This window comes from Pantherophis guttatus, chromosome 1 (assembly GCF_059756535.1).
Source record: "Pantherophis guttatus breed Tessera chromosome 1, ASM5975653v1, whole genome shotgun sequence".
NCBI classification, from domain to species: domain Eukaryota; kingdom Metazoa; phylum Chordata; class Lepidosauria; order Squamata; family Colubridae; genus Pantherophis; species Pantherophis guttatus.
The window spans coordinates 223,194,302-223,217,306 of NC_142063.1; the positions used below are offsets into that span (position 1 = coordinate 223,194,302).

The following is a 23,005-nucleotide window of genomic DNA, read 5'->3' on the forward strand; positions in this document are numbered from 1 at the left end:
ATTCTTCAGTAAAATGTTGTCTGGTTTATTTTAAAATCTAAACTAGGAAAGGATGCTTTTGGGTATATAAAAATGTTCTTGCAGATGAAAATCATAAGATTACAGTGGCAACAGCCAGATTTTAACCATAAAACAAGGCTTTTAGTGACAAATCAGTGAGCTCAAGTCTGTTATATAATCTATTAAATATTTTACTTAATAAACAGCGTTTTATCCACTGCCAACTTTAAATTATGTTTATACATTTGGACCTTTTGGCCATAAATAAAATTGGTTATTTTATTAAGCTCTCTGATTTAAATGAAATTTAAATTTTATCGTAGTTTGTTTCTTATTTTTGCTTGAAGTGCCTAAAGATTGTTTACAGGTATATATGTAAGGCCACATATTAATAAATAGTTTCATCCTATATGCATTATAAATAGAACCACCCTGTGTGCAGTATCAGAATGGTATATTACAAGAAGCTGTAATATTTTAACCATTAGTTACGGTTAGCATGTACAAATGGTACAATTTTCTCTTTCTTCCCTCATCTAGGTTATTGCCATAGTTATGGATATATTTACAGATGTAGATATTTTCAAAGAAATTGTAGAAGCATCCACCAGAGGAATTTCAGTCTATCTTCTGCTAGACGAATCAAACTTCAGCCATTTTCTTAAGATGACAGAGAAGCAAGGTTGCCAAGTCCAAAGGCTCAGGGTAAGTCCAGATTAGAAGTGCAATGTTTAATATATTGGGAATTCAAACAAATGAATGCAAAGTTTACATTCTCTTGCTTTATAATGTAGCTTATTAGAATGTTAGATGCATATTTCATGTTTATACTGTAATTACAAACTCTAGCTCAAAACACTTATGAAGTAGTTTCATTTGTTTTGTTTTTTTCTAAACCAGTAAATATTTCTGTTAAGGTAATAATTTACTAACTGAACAGCTGCTGTAGTGCTGTAATACTGAAATGATGATGCAATGAGAATGAGTCAGTAGGGTTATTTAACTGTTATCACTTTAAGAGGCTGTTTTATAAGAGAGGCCCTGTAAGGGCATCTCTCTCTCCATGTGTGCTTAGGTGCTATAGATGATTGATTGCCTGACTTTGCCTAGTACATGTATGTATATATTCCTTATAGATAAGCCCCTGTTTGAAAGACAAACCTCTGTCTCAAAATAGTCACACTGTGTGCCCTCTGACAATTTCATTCTCCCATCTTTTCTTTCTTCCACTCTCCGTCCAATTTCCTCAGTTATTTTCATCTGAACAATATGCCTTAATGTACTGTTTGGTAGACTGTGTGAACTTGTTTCAGTTTGCAAAATATACTTTAGCGCATCTGGCAGTGCGTGCATAGCACCTTTTTGCAATACCGTAAAGCATGGCATCCTTCCATATTTGTTACTTAAAGGCAATGTGGATAGGTGTTATGTTTCATTCCTACACACTGATGCAAGATTGAATCTGAAGCTTTAGGACAGCCTAAAATTTTGGATGAAAGTTCGCTTACAGAAAAAATTGCAAACCTTTCTTTGCCCACTTTAAGATAGTACAAATTATGATCTGTCGTGCATTAAAAAACAGTGAAAAACTTAAGCCATGTAACAAGGAGAAGGGGATGGTGGAATAATGGGAACAAGGCTTGTTAATAGCTATCATGGGACTACGACTTCTGGAGAGGATACTTCAGTGTGATTTTCTTTCTCAAAAAAAAAAGTACTAAAACAGTTTATTTACAAAGTGTTTTCCAATTAAGCTGATGAATCTGACAATTCAAATATTTAGGCAAGTAGTAACATGCTAGCTTTAACTGTGTACTAGTTGCTTAATAATGAATGCTTCATGCAGAGATAATGAAGTTTCAAATACATGAGATGTTTTATTACATTATAGATTATATTGATGAGATGATTACTACTGGAAATTGTGTGCTGTTATTAATTTCTAGCATTTTCCCCAGTGACAAGATTACAGTCTGATCCTATGCACCACTAGGAAGGAAGAATAATACTGTGTACAATACTGCTGCTATTATTACTGTTAGTAGTAATAACCAGTGGTGGGTTGCTACCGGTTTGGACCGGTTCTACCGAATAGGTAGTAACTTTAAGGATAAGGATAATTTTATTTCTATACCGCCCCTCTCCCGAAGGACTCGGGACAGTGTACAGCCAGGTAAAAACACAATACAAATATCACAATTTAAATTTAAAAATTATTAAAAGTATTACATTTAAGGCCAATTAACTAAAAAAACCCAAAATTTTAAGAACTCCGAATTTAAAACTCAATTATGAAGCTAACCCTGCCTGTCGGAAGAGGGGCCTCACCACCGCCTCCTTCAAGGCAGCAGGAAAGGTCCTCTCACTCAGAGAAGCATTTATAATCCCCTGGAGCCAGCCTCGTGTAACCTCTCGGGAGGCCAGTACCAACCAGGAGGGACACGGGTCCAATAAACGTGGCAGCACTAAGCCTACCCAGAATCCTGTCCACGTCCTGGGGAGCCACAGGGTCAAACTTTAGGAACTAGTTCTCCAAATCAGTAGTAACGGCAGCCAGGCCACGCCCCCGAACCAGTCCCCCGGTCGCTGCTCGCTCGCCCACCCGACATATCCGTCGGATGGTAAGCTGATTGAAGCAAGAAGCCTCTCAGCCTCCTGGCCACAGAGCACCGAAAAGTCCTTCAGCCGGTGAAAAGAAAGCTGCGCATGTGCAAAGATGGTGGCAGCGACCGGAGGTCTTTCCGGCGCTCTGCGCCAGTGGCTAAGTGGAAAAGAAGCCTCTTGGCTTCCAAGTTCAGCAGCAGGCTCAGTCCCTTCACAGGGTCACTTTTCTCCGCGCCCAAGAAAGATCAAAAGGCACAGAGCAGCCTTTAATGACAAAGTCGCCTAGATGAGATAAAAGAAAATGAACCACTGAGGGAAGGAACCCCCCAAAGCTGCTGCCATTGCAGCCCCCCCCCTTCCCTGCAGCTTGGAGCTCCAAGCGGAAGAAGTCCTCTGTTGTGAAGAAGCAGCAGCTCTGGGTGCACCACGCCTGCTTTCTCTTTGAGAGCCACTTTGCAAGCAAGGTGCAAAGTGGCTCTCAAAGAAAACGAAGCGGGGGTGGTGCACCCAGAGCTGCCGCTTCTTTGCAACAGCCGAGGGCGGAAGAGTTCGCTCAGGAGCGATGCAGGCAAGGAAGGCGGCCGGGTCAGAGGGAGGTGTAGCCCGAGCTCTCTGGGATGGGTAAACAAATGTGGGGAGGCGAAGGGGAGTGGACTTGGGCCCCTGCGTGTTGCACCCCCTCCCAGCCTTCGTCCATGCTTCCATGCTGCCAGCATCTCCTGAAGCCTCTGCTATTGGAGCCGCGATAGGGACTGGGGCAGCCCGGTAGCAGCCATGAGCCATGCTTTCCTCTAAGCGCTGTGGGCGGCAGAGGGAAACAGGTGCTTCTCTCTGCACAGAGCTTTCCGGGACTGAGACTTGGAGGAAAGCGCAGCCCATGGCTGCTAAATTTCACTGTGCTGCGCCAAATGAGCAACGGAGAGAAACAGCCACTGACCTGGAGAACACGTAGGCTGGAGCAGCTCTGTGTGCTCTCCACTGGCTGTTTCTTCCTATTAGCTAGTGCAGCACAGCGAAAGTTGATAAACCTAAAGTTTATGCCAACCTAAAGTTGATAAACATACCCTGTGTTATATAATTAAATTATTTAATAGCAGAATCTGCAAAAATTCCAAAACAAAATATTTTATTTATTTATTTTGAATTTGTATACCGCCCTTCTCCCTGAGGACTCAGGGCGGTGAACAGCCAAGTAAAAACATCAAGTACAAATATTAAAATACAGTTAAAATATACATATATAAATTTGGCCCCATTAATTAAAAACAATAAACAAAACACTTAAAAACACTTAAAAAATTAGGCCAGCCCGGCTTGCTGGAAAAGGAAGGTTTTAAGGGCACGGCGGAAGGCACTGAGGTCTTGGATTCTCCTTATCTCTGGAGGCAATTGATTCCAGAGGGTAGGTGCCCCCACAGAGAAGGCCCTCCCCCTGGGGGTCACCAGCCTGCACTGTTTGGCTGATGGCACAAAATATTCCAGTTCATGTTACATATTGAATGTGTAGTGGTCTCAATTGTTTTTTCCCCAAAGTATAGCAAGAAGATGATTAAAATTGATGTATTTAAATTGATGATTAAAATTGATGTATTTATATTCTATTTTGGAGTATTTCTTCCATGGACGGGTAGTCACACATGTGTGAGAGTGATGGCTGAACAAACCTATCAGATTATGGAACTTTTTTAAAGTCCATCATATATTGAGAAGTAAATTCTTCTACTATGAGCTTTTCCATTGTTTATACTCTATTGCAAGTCAGTTTTGTCCCTGGAAGAAAACAAAGAGTAAATTCAACCAAATACCCATAGGAGCTTTTATTAAGGAGTGTTGTTTCTAGTTGCGAAGTCGTGTCCGACCCATCGCAACCCCATGGACCGCATTACTCCAGGCCTTCCTGTCCTCTACCATCCTCTGAAGTCCATTTAAGCTCATACCTACTGCTTCAGTGACTCCATCCAGCCACCTCGTCCTCTGTCATCCCGGTTCTTCTTTTGCCCTCAATCTTTCCCAGCATTAGGCTCTTCTCCAGTGAGTCTTTCCTTCTCATTAGGTGGCCAAAGTATTTGAGTTTCATCTTCAAGATCTGGCCTTCTAAAGAGCAGTCAGGGTTGATCTCCTCTAGGACTGACCGGTTTGATCACCTTGCAGTCCAAGGGACTCGCAGGAGTCTTCTCCAGCACCATAGTTCAAAGGCCTCAATTCTTTGGCACTCAGCCTTTCTTATGGTCCAACTTTCACAGCCATACATTGCAACTGGGAAAACCATAGCCTTGACTATACACACTTTTGTTGGCAGGGTGATGTCTCTGCTTTTTAGTACGCTGTCTAACTTTGCCATAGCTTTCCTCCCCAGGAGCAAGCGTCTTTTAATTTCTTGGCTGCAGTCCCTATCTGAGGTGATCTTAGAGCCCAGGAAAATAAAATCTGTCACTACCTCCATTTCTTTTATTATTATTATTATTATTATTTATTAGATTTCTATACCGCCCTACTCCCGAAGGACTCAGGGCGGTGCACAGCCAAACAATAAAAACACATACAATACAAAATTTAAAAAATAGAATAAAATCAAATTAAATAATTTTGGCCCCGACAAATTTAAAACCCCAAACTTTTAAAACCAATTTAAAATTGAATATATAAATACTAAAAAATATTTAAAATTTTAAAAATCTTTTATAAAAGAGGGGGAAAATTAGGCCAGGCCGGCCTGGTGAAATAGTAAGGTCTTTAAGGCGCGGCGGAAGGTGCGCAGATCCGGGATCCTCCGTATCTCTGGGGGGAGCTCGTTCCAGATAGTAGGTGCCCCCACAGAGAAGGCTCTCCCCCTGGGGGCCGCCAGTCGGCATTGTTTGGCTGACGGCACCCGGAGGAGCCCCTCTCTATGGGAGCGTACCGGCCGGTGGGAGGCTATTGGTGGTAGTAGGCGGTCCCGCAAGTACCCGGGTCCTAAGCCATGGAGCGCTTTAAAGGTGGTAACCAAAACCTTGAAGCGCACCCGGAAGACCACCGGGAGCCAGTGCAGCTCGCGCAGGAGAGGTGTTACATGGGAACGCCATGTCGCTCCCATTACCACCCGCGCGGCCGCACTCTGCGCCAGTTGGAGCCTCCGGGTGCTCCTCAAGGGGAGCCCCATGTAGAGAGCGTTGCAATAGTCCAGGCGGGAGGTGACAAGGGCATGAGTGACCGTGCGTAAAGAGTCCCGATCCAGAAAGGGACGCAACTGGCGAATCAGGCGAACCTGATGAAAAATCCTCCCGGTCACGGCCGTCAAGTGCTCTTCTAAAGACAGCCGTGAGTCCAGGAGGACGCCCAAGTTGCGAGCCCTCTCCGTGGGGGCCAATGATTCGCCCCCAATAGTCAGTGATGGCGTCAACTGACTATATCGGGACGTCGGAAACCACAGCCACTCAGTCTTGGATGGGTTGAGCCTGAGCCTGTTCCTCCCCATCCAGATCCGTACGGCCTCCAGGCACCGGGACATCACTTCAAGGGCATCGTTGGGGTGATCCGGGGTGGAGATGTACAGCTGGGTGTCGTCAGCGTACTGATGGTACTCCACCCCGAAACCACGGATGATCTCGCCCAGCGGCTTCACATAAATGTTGAACAGGAGAGGCGAGAGGACCGACCCTTGCGGCACCCCACATATGAGGGGCCTCGGGGTCGACCTCTGTCCCCCTGTCAACACAGACTGCGACCGGTCAGAGAGAAAGGAGGAGAACCACCGCAACACAGTGCCTCCCACCCCCAACTCTTCCAACCGGTGCAGCATGATACCATGGTCGATGGTATCAAAAGCCGCTGAGAGATCTAACAGGACCAGGACAGAGGAGCACCCCCTGTCCCGAGCCCTCCAGAGATCATCAACCAACGCGACCAATGCCGTTTCCGTGCTGTACCCGGGCCTGAAGCCCGACTGGAACGGATCCAGATACGTCGTTTCATCCAGGTGCTGGGGGAGCTGTTGCGCGACCACACTCTCAACAACCTTCGCAACAAAGCGAAGATTGGAGACCGGACGATAATTTACCAACATTGCCGGGTCCAGGGAAGGCTTCTTGAGGAGAGGCCTCACCACCGCCTCTTTCAAGGCGGCGGGAAAGTCACCCTCACTCAGCGAAGCGTTTATAATCCCCTGGAGCCAGCCTCGTGTCACTTCCCGGGAAGCCAGTACTAACCAGGAAGGACACGGGTCCAATAAACAAGTGGTCGCGTTCAGTCTACCCAGAATCCTGTCCACGTCCTCAGGGGTCACAGGATCAAACTCATCCCAGATAACATTCTCAAGACCTGCCCCTGTCTCTCCCCCTGAGACTACCCAGTCGGAGTCCAAATCTTCCCGAATCTGAGTGATTTTGTCATACAGATACTGAACAAAATCCTCGGCTCTGCCCTCCAAGGGGTCCTCCCGCGCTTCCTGGTGGAGCAGGGAGCGGGTCACCCTAAAGAGGGCGGCCGGGCGATTATCTGATGACGCAATAAGAGCAGCAAAATAACTACATTTCGCTGCTTTTATCGCCACTAAGTAATTCCTAATGTGGGATCTTACTAGTGTCCGGTCAGATTCAAGAAGACTGGCCCTCCAACTACTCTCTAGGCGTCTTTTCCGGCGCTTCAACTCCCTCAGCTCCTCGGTAAACCAAGGAGCCAATTGAGATCGGCGCCGGGTCAGAGGCCGCAAAGGCACGACCCGATCCAGAGCACCAGCAGCCGCCCTATCCCAGGCGGCCACCAGGTCTCCAGTCGAGGCGTGTGCCAGAACCTCAGGAAATGGCCCAAGCTCCGTCTGGAATCTGTCAGGTTCCATCAGGCGCCTGGGGCGGAACCATCTGACCGGCTCCGCCTCCCTGCGGCGGGGTGCAGCGGTTCGAAAGTCGAGACGAAGGAGAGAGTGATCTGACCATGACAAGGGTTCAGTAACTATATCCCCTATATCAAGATCCCTCAACCACTGTCCAGAGACAAAAACCAGATCCAGCGTGTTTCCCCCTGTGTGGGTAGGGCCATGAATTAACTGGGTCAGGTCCATAGCTGTCATGGAAGCCATGAACTCCCGAGCCATCTCTGACGTCTCACCCACGGACGGCAGGTTGAAATCCCCCATAACCATAAGCTTAGGGGTATCAACCGCCACCGCGGCGATGACGTTGAGTAGCTCGGGCAGGGCTGTTGCCACGTGGCAGGGAGCCAGGTACGTGATCAGCAAACCCATCTGAACCCCATGACCCCATTTCACAAAAAGGGATTCACAGCCGGCCGTCTGAGGAACAGTGGCCTCCCTCGGTCTCAGACCTTCTTTAATGATAACCGCTACCCCCCCGCCCCTCCCCTGTGACCTCGGCTGATGGAATGCTTGGAAACCTGGCGGGCACATTTCAACGAGGGGAACCCCCCCCTCCTGGCCCAACCAGGTCTCCGTAATACCTGCCAGGTCCGCACCCCCCTCCTGAACAAGATCACAGATGAGGGGGGCTTTATTTACTACGGACCTGGCATTGCACAGCATCAGCCGAAGGCCTGGGTCCTGAGGGTCTATGCAACCTGAGGAGCGAGTAGAGCCTTGGGGGCCGGAGCACGCCACCGCTCGTAGACAGCGAGTGCGCACTCCCCTAACACGATATGGCCCCCTGCTCCCGCCATATCTACCCCTCCCACCTACAGTACTGATGTTCAAAAAACTATCCGGACAAGCTCTAACCCCCCCCTCGATCCCGGGTCCTCCATCCCCCACACCACGCTTCACTGCCAGACCCGACCCTCCCCCTTGTGGGTTATCCCCCATACCCACAGCCCGAATTCCAATCTGACCCTCCCCCTCCCTAGGACCCCTTAAAAATTTGACTAAAAATTTTGTTAAAAAACCCCTCAATCCCCTCGTTTTCACATGCCACCTCTCTGGGTCCCAAAACCCTTCCTTGAGGTGGGCCCTCGATAGTGAGGAGGGCCACATCTGCGAGAAGGGGGAATCTCGCAGCGCAAGAAGATCTGCAGTCGTATACATCTCCAAAATGCAGCGATGGAGGCCCAAAGCTCAGACAGGGGACTTCACAAAAGATGTAACACAGCCAATTGTTCATCGATGTGCTGTTGGTGTCTCAACTGTCCTCCCACAACAGCAGGAGGGTCCTAAATTATCTCCTCCAATGGGGGCGACCTCCGGCCCGCCCTCTCACAGCGGAACCCCACGGGCCGTAGATTGAAAAAGTTCTCCCACAGACAAGAGCCATGATGTAATAGAGGACCCCTCAACAGTTGCATCAGTTTGGCTGACCATGGTCGGAAGAAAGATTTATCAGTCTATCAGTCAGTCTATGAGCCACGCCAGGGGTGAAGATGGAAAATCCTTGGCAAAGTCTTATACTCAAGATCATATTCGAGTAAGTCCCGATGAAAAAGGGAAAGAAGGGAAGGGGAAGAAGGAAGAGGGGAAGAAAAGGGGGGGGAGAGAGAGGATTCCCTCAATTAGGGCGAATAATAAGCCCATTTAGGCAGACACAGTACCTGGGAGGGGGAGGAGAAAAGGGCTGGTATCTATGTGACGGAAAACTCCTCCGTCGCCCCCCAGCCCTACATTCCTCAGATAGTTCAGTTCTTCCGGGATAACAAATCCAAACCCCAGCCTCCATTGGATGTCACAGGGGGCCTCCAGGTCCTCTACAGCTGCCAAGATATCCCGGGAGGGGGTCTTTCTTCTCCAGTCCGTTATGCTCCTCTCAGTTTTCACCCTCTAGCAAGGCCCCTTCTCCGGCAATAGGGCCTGAGAACAGCTCCAGTACTTCCATGGGGTGTGCCATGGCCCAGTTTAATGTTGGGGCCGGCCTCACCACCCCCGCTGATATCCACGCCACCATTCCCGGTTTCCAGGGGCCGCTGAGGAAATTCCTGAGTGGGGCAGATGAAATTTCAACAGGCTGCCACCACTCGCTGCCCCACAGCCATACTTCCCCTTTCACCTTGCTGTTATCGCTGCCCACAAACAAACCACCATAGCACCACTTTCGGCGGCGTTGGAGCAGCGCAGCCAACTTCTTCGCCGGCGCCTCTAGGCATGTCCAGGGGCGAGGGAGATCTCAAAAACCCTCGCCCCCTCCGCTGACTGACCCCCCCGCCGCCAGCAAGCCACATCTCCATATCTCCGTTCTCCGCTCTCTGCTCTCTGCTCGGCTCGGCTCCACTCTCCCTTCTCCTTCTCCTTCCCAGCAGCGCCGCCGATCTCCACTCCCCACTCGGCTCGGCTCTCAGCGGCGTCGGCGGAGTCGGAGCAGCGCGGCCACATTCTCCCTCGCCGCCTCCGACTCCGGGGGCGTCCAGGGGCGAGGAAGATCGCAAAACCCTCGCCCCGAAGCCATCCGACTGAATCAGGGGTCGCTGATGGTCGAGCTCCCCTGCAGCACCCCCTCGAGCCCCAGAAAGTCCTCCATCCAGCCGCAGCACCTCACCTCACGACTGCCATCTTGCGCATGCTTACTAAACCTTCTTCCCCATCTATTTGCCAGGAATTGAGAAGGCCAGATGCCATGATCTTAGTTTTCTTAATGTTGAGTTTCAAGCCAACTTTTGCACTCTCCTTCTTCACCTGCATCAAGAGGCTCTTTAGTTCCTCTTCGCTTTCTGCCATTAGAGTAGTATCATCTGCATATCTGAGGTTGTTGATATTTCTCCCAGCAATCTTAATTCCAATTTTTGATTCATCTAGCCCCGCCTTTCCCATGATGTGCTCTGCATATAAATTAAATAGGCAGGGTGACAGTATACAGCCTTGCCGGACTGCTTTCCCAATTTTGAACCAATCGGTGGTTCCGTGTCCAGTTCTCACTGTTGCTTCTTGACCCGCATATAGGTTTCTCAATAGACAAATAAGATGGTCTGGTACTCCCATTTCTTTAAGAACTTGCCACAATTTGTTGTGATCCACACAATCAAAGGCTTTAGCAGAGTCAATGAAGCAGAAGTAGATGTTTTTCTGGAACTCCCTAGCTTTCTTCATGATCCAGCATATGTTGGCAATTTGATCTCTAGTTCCTCTGCCTCTTCGAAATCCTGCCTGTACTTCTGGTAGTTCTTGATCCACATACTGCTGGAGCCTAGTTTGTAGGATTTTAAGCATAACCTTACTAGCATGAGAAATGAGTGCAATGGTGCGATAGTTTGAACATTCTTTGGCATTGCCTTTCTTTGGAATTGGAATGTAAACTGACCTTTTCCAATCCTGTGGCCACTTTGAGTTTTCCAAATTTGCTGGCAAATTGAGTGTAGCACCTTTAGTGCATCATCTTTTAATTAATTAAGGAGTATTTTAATTAATTTAATTTAATTAATTAAGGAGTACTTTGTGGCAATAAGAGCAGCAGCATGTATTTATATTTCCATTCTCATTGCATCTACAGATTATTGACTGGTAGCCTTCTTTAAGGCGACTTGATCCCTCTTAGGTAAGGAGGAGCCAGGGCAACCTTTGCAATGTCACTATGAGAATTAAACTGTTGGATAAAGTCACTCAGAGTTGGATTCTGGCTGTTCAGATCCCATGGAGTTGTCTGAGATATGAACTTGCTTGGTTAGCTGGGAAGAGCTCGAGTCTGTCAGTTCTTGGGATAGAGAACTTGGTGTCTCTGAGTTCTGCCACCTGTGTTCTAGATCTTTGTTTCTCTAGATTGACTAGGCCTCCCAGAAGATGACATGTAGGTAGATGCATGTGGTGGTGGATGCTTCTTTGAATTGGGATGTTCCACCTGCTTTGAAGAAGGTGGCGATTTGCCCTCTCAAGAATTTTTGTCATCTTTGTGGCCAATTTGATATCTGCTACCAGCATTATTATGTAATGCCGTGACTGCTAGATGCTTCACATCTGTCTGAAAGATTATATATGGAAACCATTTTCTGCATGCACATACTTCTGGCTAAATGAATATTGAAATAATTTGTGCATGTAATAAAAGAACTTAAAATAATCTGTATTCCTACACTCGTTCACTAGGCGATACGGTTTACTGAATTCATTTAAAGATGTCTCAGGGAAAGAAAATACATGACTAAGTGTGTGGTGTATAATGTACTCTTAAAATGCAATTTTATGCAAACCTGCTTAGTATTAAGCCTCTGGGGAGTTACTACTAAGTAAATACACTTGGGATGCAGCTTCAGTAATACAACATTCTAGTTTTTATGTTATGTTTTGCCTTGTTTTGCAGAACATGAGAGTACGTACTGTAAAAGGACAAGATTATTTCTCCAAGTCAGGGGCAAAATTTCATGGAAAAATGGAGCAAAAGTTTCTTCTTGTTGACTGTAAGAAAGTTATGTATGGTACCTACAGGTAAGAATTTATACACTTATTTATTTTCAGTATAAATGAAAATACTATATTTCTTTCTGTTATTCTGATTGAGGATAATACAACTTCTGTCAGTTAAAAGCTACCCAAACTATAGTGTAGCACCATGATGGCGAACCTACGGCACAGTTGCCAGAAGTGGCACACAGAGCCATCTCTCTGGGCACGCCAGCTGTCACCTGTTGCTCTTCCAGTTTCTAGTGTGCGCATGTGCACCATCCAGCTGCTTTTCACGCACACATATGTGGCAGAAACTGGAAGACCAGGTGACCAGTGCACATGTGCATGCCAGAAACAGGAACCTCAGCTTCCTGACGCGCGCATGCATGCCGGAGAGCTGCTCTTTCTGCTCAGTTTCTGGTGCTTCCTTGTGCATACGCATGTGCTCCGGTTTCAGCACTCGGTGCCAAAAAGATTCGCCAACATTGGTGTAGCATGTTGAGGACAAGGACAGGATTTATTTGGGATGTAGGTTTCAGAGCTTAAAGACACTAATGAGTGAAGTGTTGACTTTTCTTAGGGGGAGTGAAGGGAAGTCGGATTGTGTTTTCTTGCAGATGTTTCATTACCCAACAAGTGCCATCAGAACTATAAGGGAATGGAGGTTGCTTTCTGTTTATATATACAGATGGTTTGCCCTGTCAGTGTTGGTGGGAGTGTTCCACAACCTTCTAGTACTGATGATGTTACCTAGTTGAGTAATGAAATGCAAGAAAACAACCAAGCTTAGAGAGCACCAAGGACCCCACAGTTCAACCCTGAGCTATAAATATCTTCTTTTATTGGAAGTCAGATGGATGAAATTAGCATTGCAGTGTCGTAATGCAAACCCTACCCTTTTTACCCTTTCACCCCAGTCCAGTAATATCATCCATATCACTACCTAAGCCCACTGTCCTTAAGAGGCAGGACAGTGGGGGGGAGAGAGACAGAAGAATTAAAAACACAAGATTTCTGACATGATTTCCAACCGTATTTCAATTTTGTACAACTTTAGTGTGTATTTTAGGGCAAGTAGTCTTTTCGCCTAACATAATATCTCTGTTTAATAGGTGATAATTCATAGAGGGTAAATGGTGACAATTAATACCTGTGAATCTAATTAACAGGCATTGTTTAGAAAGTTCAGAGTGGCTGTCCGGGGATGTTCTACTCTCCAATGGCAGAACTGATCAAGTGCATTATCTGTTTTTCTTTGGTGGTTGCTCAGCATTGGATGTCCCCAACTTAGATGTTTAATCCTATAGTTGTCATCTGGAACTATTTGGAAGAAGGAAGTTCATATACATAAGAAGCAAACGATAAATGAATATATACGGTACCTTTGAATTGTCCTTGGCCTCTGGCAACTGCTTGGACATGTTCCTGCAGTTATTTTAGCAACATTTTCAGAGGTGGTTTGCCATTGTCTCATTCCTAGGGCTGAGAGAAAGGACAGGCCCAAAGTCATCCAGCCAGGGTGGAAATGTTACAGTCTGGTCTTTAAAGTGATTCCTAGAACATTGCACTGATTAATCAAAATAAAAACTGTCCTCCCCCCCCTCAGGATCCCAGTATAATGAGAAAAAGGAATAAAAAAAGATTTTAAAAAACAGTGAAAAATAGCCCTTCCTGTTATTTAATTCCATTGTTCCATGTCCCACATTTTGAAACTGAACACATTTTAATTTTATATGTAATATTTATTCATGTATTTTAAGGCTGTTTTTATATACTTGCCATTGCCTTAGCTCAAGGCCAAACACACATTTATTCCATCCATAATGCAGCTCAAAGGAATTTGTTATCTTTGTAATACCATACAAGGATCCTTTGATAATACTTTGTGCAAATGGAAACAATTAAAACGTTAACAGGAGAAATAAATTTATGCCAATGCTATATAATTATGCATTATATCTATAACATATGCCCAAGTTTAGATTTTGTACCAACACTGCTGGCCTTTTCAAAAGCATTGAAGACCTGGATGTGTTCCTGAGTGTGAGGGTTGTTGTTTAATTTGTTATAGATTGTTTTTACCTTGGTGGTCATTATATATATTTTAGCTTTTATGCTCTTAATATATTTTCATATGTTTTTAACCACCCAGAATCTCTGTGTTAGAGACGGGCAGCCACATGAATCAAACAGGCAAACAAACAAAATTAATACATCACATTATTGTTCAGATCTGTCATTCTTAATTTGCTGCTGCTTTTGAAACATTTCTATATGGCAGAGAGACAATAATTGTGGGGGAATTTAAAAGTCAATATAGCTGTCACAGATATGTGATCAAAATCTTATCCTTCCTGTATTTATGTGGCACACATGTACAAAGTGATACGGCTTCAGTTTCTCTGTCATGACTCTCATCTTGACTTTTATGACCTCCCCATGCAGAGAAGAGAAAGTGAACAAGATTTCTTCAAGTTTTTTCCAAATACTATTAAGGCTGGGCAAGCTTCAAAAACTGATGTGCGAATAGTGCTTCAGATTTCAAGTTGTCAGCCTAAGGTTAAAATAGCTAAAATGTCTTTTTCAGGCATTATTTAAGGAATGAACTTCCAATACAGGAGCCCCCTTTTTAAGAATTTGACAGTTTTAATTAGTAATAAAGAGATATTGTTGTTAGGCTTCCATGCAAGTCATACTGAGTGCATATTGCCTAATTGATGCATCAGAGCTGGATTGCGGGGGAAAATGTCAATTATTGGTTTGCAGTGCTAACTATATTAAGTAGTTAGGCTAAAACCATTATTTTTAGAATTCTGTCTCACAACTAAATTATAGAAGTAATGTTGGAGCAATTTATACACTTGTTAAATAATTCAGGCAAATTAATTGCGGAACAGGTTAGATGTAACCTAACAAAATGCTTAGATGTAACCTAACAAAATGCCAATTTTGCTAGAGCTTCCTTTTGGAAAATATAATTGAAGTTTTCATGATAACTATAATTATCTATCCCATGTACTCTTGATAGTTCTTTAGAGTACTTGAAATATATTATCTCTGAATGATCATTATATCCATTGTACATTCCATATTTTTATCAACATGATTTTTTTCATGTTAACATCTGAACTATATTTTAGCCTCTTGTTTTATCAGAAATATCTTTTTCAGATTGCTGTTTTGGGTTCTTTAATAACTTTCCTTTGGAGATTTTGATCTCTGAATGTAATAGTTACAAAACAAAACCCTGTCACAAATATATCACATTTTATCTATTCCTGATTTAAATGGTTAATTATCTTCTTCTTTTTTTTTAAACTTTCAGCTTTATGTGGTCATTTGAAAAAGCCAATCTCAGTATGGTCCAGATAATCACAGGACAGCTTGTTGAATCATTTGATGAAGAATTTAGGACACTGTATGCCCGTTCTTCTGTTCCCAGTTCATTTGCTCCAGAATTAGTTAGAATCAATAGCTGCCGAGCACTCTGGGAAAATGAAGCCTATCAGCACTCACGTTCTTCTTTAGCTTCTATTTCCAGTCAGCGTAACCTTTCTGGGTGGCAAGACAAAATTCATAATTTAGATCCCACCATTCTGAACACACGACATACTGCTAGGTATGGAATAAATGAAAACGACCAGTTCAATCCTAGAAATCATCTACTTCACAAACCCCCATTTGCTCCAGGTTTCCATATGCAGAATAGAATTCAGCAATATCAGCCCAATGATGTAAATGAACATTGGAAAAGGCACAGTTATGCAGGGGAGAAGCCAGAAAGGACTCCTTATTTGATGCTCAATAGAACAACTAATAGAGCAAATAATCCGTCAAATCTTTGGAAAGTACCCTCCGATAGCCTCAGTATTGTATCTTCATTGCACGGGAGCCATATCAATCACAAGGTGCCTCAACAGAGCTTAGCTGACCGATTTCCACCGCCAAAGCTCAATATCGCGGACAGGAACTCAATTGTACGGAGATCTTTCAACGGCACTGACAGCCATATCCGTTTTCTCCAACAGAGAATGCCAACCCTTGAGCGCACCACAAAATCTTTCCTACGCAACTGGCGCATTGAATCATATTTAAACGATCAGTCAGATTTCCCGGCAGATTCAAACGGTTCAGGGTTAGGAGATAGGGCCGAGAGTTATGATGCAGCTGATAATATCAAAGCCCATGCCCTTTATGCCCATTCCCGGCTTCGCTCCTCGTTTGTTTTCAAGCCCACATTGCCAGAACAGAAAGAAGTAAACAGCTGTGCAAGTTCTTCCAATTCAACAATCATTGGTTCGGAGGGCAGTGAAACCCCTAAAGCAACCCCCAATCATATCCTGAAACAGAAAGATGAAACTGATGGCACTAAGGCCGAACCAAGCCCTAACATCCCGCTGGAGCCTGATATAGTAAAAAATCATACCTTGCAGATTTCAGAAGATATAAAGCCAAGTGCAACATTACCTGTGGCGAAGGAGAAACCTCCTTATATGTATTCATCTCTAAACAGAAGCAAGCCAGGAGAATTTCGAAAGAATCATCAAAATGAAAATATATTGAAAAGGCGAAGTTTTCCTATATTCGATCATTCAAATTCTATTATGGATCATGGTGACAGCAAAGAGGCATCCAGTTATATTTACAGTACATTAAATAGGAATAGATTTAAGCATCCAAAGCCACCTCTGGAAGATAGCTGTAAAAATTCGAAAAGCTTGCACAGTATGGCAAATCATGTATCAGATAAGGATAAAAACCATGAAGTTGAACCAAAGGAGTCACCTACTGCCAAGGCTGTTTCTATAGCACTAGTTGAATCTAGCAAAGAAGAGCCTAATAAAGATGCCTCATCAAAGAAAGAAAATAAGAATTCCCCAAACTTCCTGAAAAAGGGATCACAGAAACTAAGGTCTTTGTTAAACCTTACACCAGAAAAGAAGGAAAATTTGTCCAAAAACAAAACTCCTGCTTTTTATAGAATGTGTAGCAGTTCTGACACTTTGACATCAGAATGTGATGAAAATCAAAAACCCAAAACCTCTGAAACGAAGACGGATTGTTCTCCAAGAAGGAAAAGAACCTCTTCATCAAATTCACAAGGGAGCCTACATAAGAGTAAAGAAGATATTGCCATCAGGCCTAAATCACCCAAATCTCCTAAACCTCCCAAGTCTCCCAAGCCCCCAAAATCTCCCAGACCTCCAAAAGCTCCATCCGATGACAATGCTAAAAGAGGGCCTACCATGAAACCCTTGGAAAGCATCCTGTTAGAAGTACCTCCTGGTGACCCATCAGCCCCCAGATTTAATACAGAACAAATTCAGTACCAAGATGTTAGAGAGTTGCGTGCCAATGCAAACCGTGAGCGAGTAGCCCAGCCTGCTCCACAAGCAATCCCTCCACAAAGGATGGGTGGCCCAAGCTCTCGCTTGCCCAGCCCAAAGCCTCACGAGGAGCTCATAAGGCCTCGCTTCACTGAAAGGCGGGTTTACAGTCGCTTTGAACCATTCTGCAAAATGGAAAACTCGGCTCAGCCAATGAGCAACGCAACCAAAGCCAGCGGTCATTTGCCAGAGGGAAATAGCAAGACCACCCATAATAATTATGGAAGGAGCAATCAAGTGCTTACTTACAATCCTGGTTTATACCACCCATTGCATCCAAATGAAAACAAATTTAGAGGAATTATGCAAAAGTTTGGGAATTTTTTGTATAAAAACAAGTGAAACCTGTTTGTGGGGGTCTTCTAAAAACCTTTCAGTGTTGTAAATACCTAACAAATTAGACTGATGGGCAGCTTTCATAAAGCTTAATGGTATAGTTATTGCAGATCACTGCCATATATGTATATAATAAGCATTCCAAAACATTGGCTGGATGGAAGTTTTGGAATTGGGTTTTTATGTATTTGTACATTAAATTTGAGATTTGCTCAAATTCACTTTGATGCTTCATATTTTAAAAATAATAATAAAAAATATGACATAACAAGCCAAAGAAAACATTTGAACTCCAGTCACAAAAAGACCATTTATTTCACAATATTTCTCCCTTTTTCATAATAAATCCTCATTTGTTACTCATCACACAGTCTATCTGCTTTTTAGTTTTTCCTTCTCTAAAGGAAATATGTAACATTGTACATAGTATATTTTTTTTTATTGGAAGTGCAGAATTATTCTCATTTATCTCCAATTTTCAGTAGCAACCACATGTACATCATGTGCAAACTCACCAATTATGGGTTAGTTTTATGTATGAATCAAGCCACCATGACTTTTGCCACAAATCGTTAAAAATATGCCTTAATATTTTAAGTAAATACTGCTGGCTTGGGTGCTCAGGAAATTGCCGTGGGCTTGCCATTTTATCTCTTCGTGCATGTATATTCCCTATTTCCTGATTTTTTTCTAACTATACTTGCCACTTTGGGAACTAATAACTTCTAATGCCTCATAACATGGCTTACAAGTTTCAAAATAGGAAGTTAGGAAAGAAATCCATATGCAAAGAGGAGGTAACTTCCAACTCATCTCCAAACAAGATTCTTAGACAATTGTTTTATTAAAATCTGGATATGGTGCTACGTATTTAATTACTCTCATTGTTTTTTCAGTATTTACATATTTTATGCAGCAAAAGGCAGAGTTGTTTTATCTTCTACAACCCCACAGTCATAAGACACATATGCTACCTGTAATGGATGACCCAAAATCTCTGTCTTCTTAATGAATTAGTGATGCTGTTGCTGCTATCAGATTCTTGAAAAGTCCTGGTTTTAGAAAGTGTCACAAGCATAGACTTTTTTCTGCTTCTATAATGACACCTTTTTATAATCACTGGGCCTTGCAAAAATAAACTGTTTTAGAAAATGAGTCTTAATTTAAAGCATGTGACACCTCTAAGGATATAAGACAAGCCAGGATGCTGGATGCTTTGGCAACATAAGCAGGCAAGGGTTGGTTTTTACCATAATAATCTCAACTCCACTGAGGTTTTTATATGTGTCTGTGTCCATGAATGTGAATGTCAAGTTCAGTATTCAAATATGAGTAAACCTTACATACATATGTAGATCTGCAATGTGTGCAGATGGATGATTTATAGCAAAGATTGTAATCACAAGGTCCACCGATGAGTTAGTTGAAACAAACAAACTTAAATTTTTAATATGGCATGTTACACTTTCACAGAATCATTAAATACAAGGTCTTCAATACCTCAGAGCTTAAATGTTAACAACTTACATATTGTTTAACAACTTACATATTTACATTAAAATATTTTATAATTAAAGTATTTTCTTTAATCCAATACTACGTCAATATTGATACTGTTCCTCTGAAGTTCTAAAGCACATGGGAGAAAAACCTTCATATAAGTTCCTGATTAAAAAAGCCAGATTTTTCTTAATAAATGGTATGCTGCCAGCCATTCCCGTGTTAATCTTCCAGACCAGTGTCCCTTAGGATTGCATTATATTCAAAAGTGCCCTAATAAATTTTATGCTAATTTAAAAATTGTTTTCCTTTTCATTTTACAATGGTCCAAATGCCAAAAGAGACTTTTCTGTTTCTAAAACAAAAAACCAGATTGAATTACTTCATTTGGGATACCATCACAGTGTATCATTTTAGTGGGCATGCAGTGGGAAAGCTGTTAAAGAATCACAAATGAAATCCCAAGAAATGGAAGTGAAAATGATTCATTACCTTTTTTTAAAAAAAACAAATCAAATTACATTGTGATGGGAAGAAGAAGATGCATAGGTGGTGCCACCCTCCTTATTCTAGATCTTTCGGCGGCTTTTTGACCATAATACTTTCTGGACCCCCTGCGAGGGTTAGGAGTTGGGGGACATGGTTACGCTGGTTTTGCTCCTACCTTAGCGATCAGGTCAAGAATGGTTGAGAGGGCATTTTATTATGCAGTGCCCAATGATTCTGGCCTTTATGCCATCTTGATTAACATAAACATAAAACTTAATTTTATTGGTCTTATTTACATTCTGCCTTCATTACTTTTATTTATAATAAAATATATGCTATAATAATGCAACAAACATCTAATATTCTTTCTTCCTCCTATTTTCCTCACAACCACCCTGTGAGGTGAGTTAGGCTGAGAGAGTGACTGGCCCAAAGACAGCTAGCCAACTTTCATGGCTAAGGCTAGAGTTGAAATCACAATCTCCTGATTTCTAGCCTGATTTCTTAACCACTAGACCAAACTGGCTTTTATAACTTGCTCTACATGGGACTGCATTTGGAGACCACCTGGTCCAGAATACAGCAGAACCTGTAGAATCTGCTTAGGTTCCCAATGGTGCACTTCAAGGTACTGGTTTCAGCCATTTAAAAAATCCTCACAGTATCTTGGAGATCACCTTTCCCCCAATAGTTTTTGGGCATCCTTTTCACCTACCATGAGTTATAGTGATGGGAGGTCTGAATATCAGCATTCTCTGTAGCAGCTCCTCACCTTTGGAAAAGCTTGTCCTGAAGCAAGGATGGGCCCCATCCTCCAGGCTTCCTGGTAGCAGGTAAAATCGGGACTCTTCCAGAAAACCTTTGGTGATTAATTATAGCCAGTGTCACCATCCTGAGCAACTTTCGTTCACCATTTTCAATATTCGGAAATTAACATTTGGATTTTACTATTTAAAGTAATTACTTAATTTCAAGGAATCCTGACTTTTCTATTATATGCTTACACTACATTCTGTAAGTACCTGGAGTCCATTAGGTTTCTAGAAGGCTGTAGATCAGGGGTCTCTAAACCTTGGCAACTTTAAGCCTGGAGGACTTCAACTCCCAGAATTCCCAGCAAAGTTGGTTGGGGAATTCTGGGAGTTGAAGCCCACCAGGCTTAAAGTTGCCAAGGTTGGAGACCCCTGCTGTAGAGGTATTAATAGATCATAATAAAAAAGATGAATAAGTTGCAGTACTAGAATTTGGTGATGGAAATTAGGTGGTAAATGAATTTGTTTGATTTATCACAATGATTTGGAGTCATGCCCCCAACCCAGGATTAATAATGCTGCTGTTATGGTTGGTTGCATAGTTAGCCGGTTGTTTATGCCTTACAGCAGTTGCATCTGCTGGCTTCCACAGATGTTTGATATTCAGAGATTAGACCACTCTTCCAATAGTTATTGCTGCCTAAGAAACATTTTACACCAAGGCATGCATCTTTGCAAGCATAACTTAACTGCATGCACACAGAGCTCTGTTTTATTATTCCGTTGTCAGAACTCCCAAGGTGAAAATAAAAGGGTAATAAAACCAGTTGCTTTTCGTCTGATTCAGCATTTTTCCTGATTCGTAGGCTCAGGAAAGGTTAGGAATATGCCTGCTAGCTACAGAAACCATGATATAAAGCATAAAACCAAATGTTGGTGAGTGAGGCAAGCTTTAAATTCAACCTCCATGTCAGAAATGATCTTAAGAAAAATAGGTACATGCATGAATGTTCTATATTCTTGACATCTCTCTTCCCAGAAATCTGTTTACAGATAATCCTCAACTTACAAGAGTTTGTTTAGTGACATTGTAAGTCATAATGGCACTGAAAGCAGTGATTTACAACCGTTTTTCACACTTACAGGGCTATTATTTGCCTTGGCCTAACTTTGTAACAATCTCAAAATGACACTAAAACCTTTCCCTCTAAAGGAGGGCAGAGGAATGTCCAGGGCATAGCTTATTCCATTGAAATAATGCCTCTATCAGGGCATCAGCGGAATAATGCCTGATCGTGCTTGATGCTGCAAATACCTGTGTAGAATTTTGCAGGAATTGCACCAAAGAGCACTTGTTTTATCTTCTGTGAGATTCACCTAAATACCCACTTAAAACATACATAGTAAGTAAAAGGAACAGCAGATCTTTTTTTCTTTTTCTGAAATGTTTCTGATGTCAAAATGCCTGTTGCAAAGAAACTTCTAACAAATCACATAAGCCCACAAGGCAAAAGGGATGTCTACATTTATTTATTTAAAATTTATTGGCCACCCAACTCCTATGGATATGCCACACTGAATGAATGGGTTTCCCATATAAAGCAATACAAATGCAATCCATATATTTAGTGTTACGCTGTTGTACGCTATGTTCTGCATAATGTGCAGCAACTATACAGACTCTACCAGAAATTTCTCCAAGATAAAGGCGGAGGAATCCGGGCAAGGTTTTTTTTTTTTTTTAATGGTTGCAGATTTCCATACCAGTTATTTTCAGAAGGAACAAAGGAAGTACAGTTATGTGTATGCAACGGCATGTACCTTTCTATAGCATATGTAGAGCGTTAGCTAGTGTGTAAGAGAATAGTTTCTATGTACAGGAGGGGTCAAGTTTATAAACGAACAACTTATTTTATGGTATCTAATTTCAGTCCAAAGGAGGAAGTATTACTTCCTCTTCCTGATCTTCTTTAGAATATGGCTTCTAGGGAACTATATATACAAACATGTCTATAGAGACTCAAATAGGAGACATGCATTGGGTTGGTAATCCAATACAAAGAAGGTAATCATTGTCCAGAGTTTCAGTTCCTCCCTCCCTCCTCCTCCTCCTGCCCCTTTTTTTTATTGTAGCCAGGAATAAATATAGATGGTTTTCTGGTAAATAGAGGACAGCCATAGACTTACACATAAAATCTATTTGCATCCTCATTTCGTATGACCAGCAGTGAAACAGGCATTGTTGAAAAACACCCCTCAAGAGATCTAATTCAATGCTTGCACTGCAAAAGTAAAAGGTATTTTTGCAAAACATGCCAGCAAGTCTCTATCACACAAAATAAGAGAAATATAGAAAACTGCTTTCCTTGCAACTGTAAGTTCTCCATCCTGTTCCTAGCCAAGAAAAGCTTTTGTAATGCCACTCCCATCCAAGACAGTGACAAACCTGTTTATTGGCATGACTATATCTAGTTAAGGAAACTCCCTGCTGAGTCATCAAAACTGCAATACTCACAGTTCAAAAGGATGCTTCAGTCACAAGAATGTTACGCCAGCTTCCAAAACCCCTCCATTATACAATAAACATTTTCTGTATTTTACTGAAAACTGCTGGAAAGTTACAGCTCTGTCTGGGCAGCCGACTTCGACAATGCCAG

The 23,005-nt window shown here is 42.8% G+C and overlaps 1 protein-coding gene across 3 annotated transcripts in view; it reads left to right on the plus strand.

Moving 5' to 3' along the window:
* SACK1B (scaffolding CK1 anchoring protein B) overlaps positions 1–17,824 on the plus strand; it is a 46,644-nt gene extending 28,820 nt beyond the window's left edge. For all 3 annotated transcript variants that reach the window (XM_034436705.2, XM_034436707.2, XM_034436706.2), the window contains 3 exons: positions 541–705; positions 11,802–11,926; positions 15,210–17,824. In XM_034436705.2, the coding sequence (XP_034292596.2) occupies positions 541–705; positions 11,802–11,926; positions 15,210–17,613 (2,694 nt within the window). In that variant the 3' untranslated portion in view covers positions 17,614–17,824. The remainder of the gene's footprint in view (positions 1–540; positions 706–11,801; positions 11,927–15,209) is intronic.
* The last annotated feature ends 5,181 nt before the right edge of the window (positions 17,825–23,005 follow it).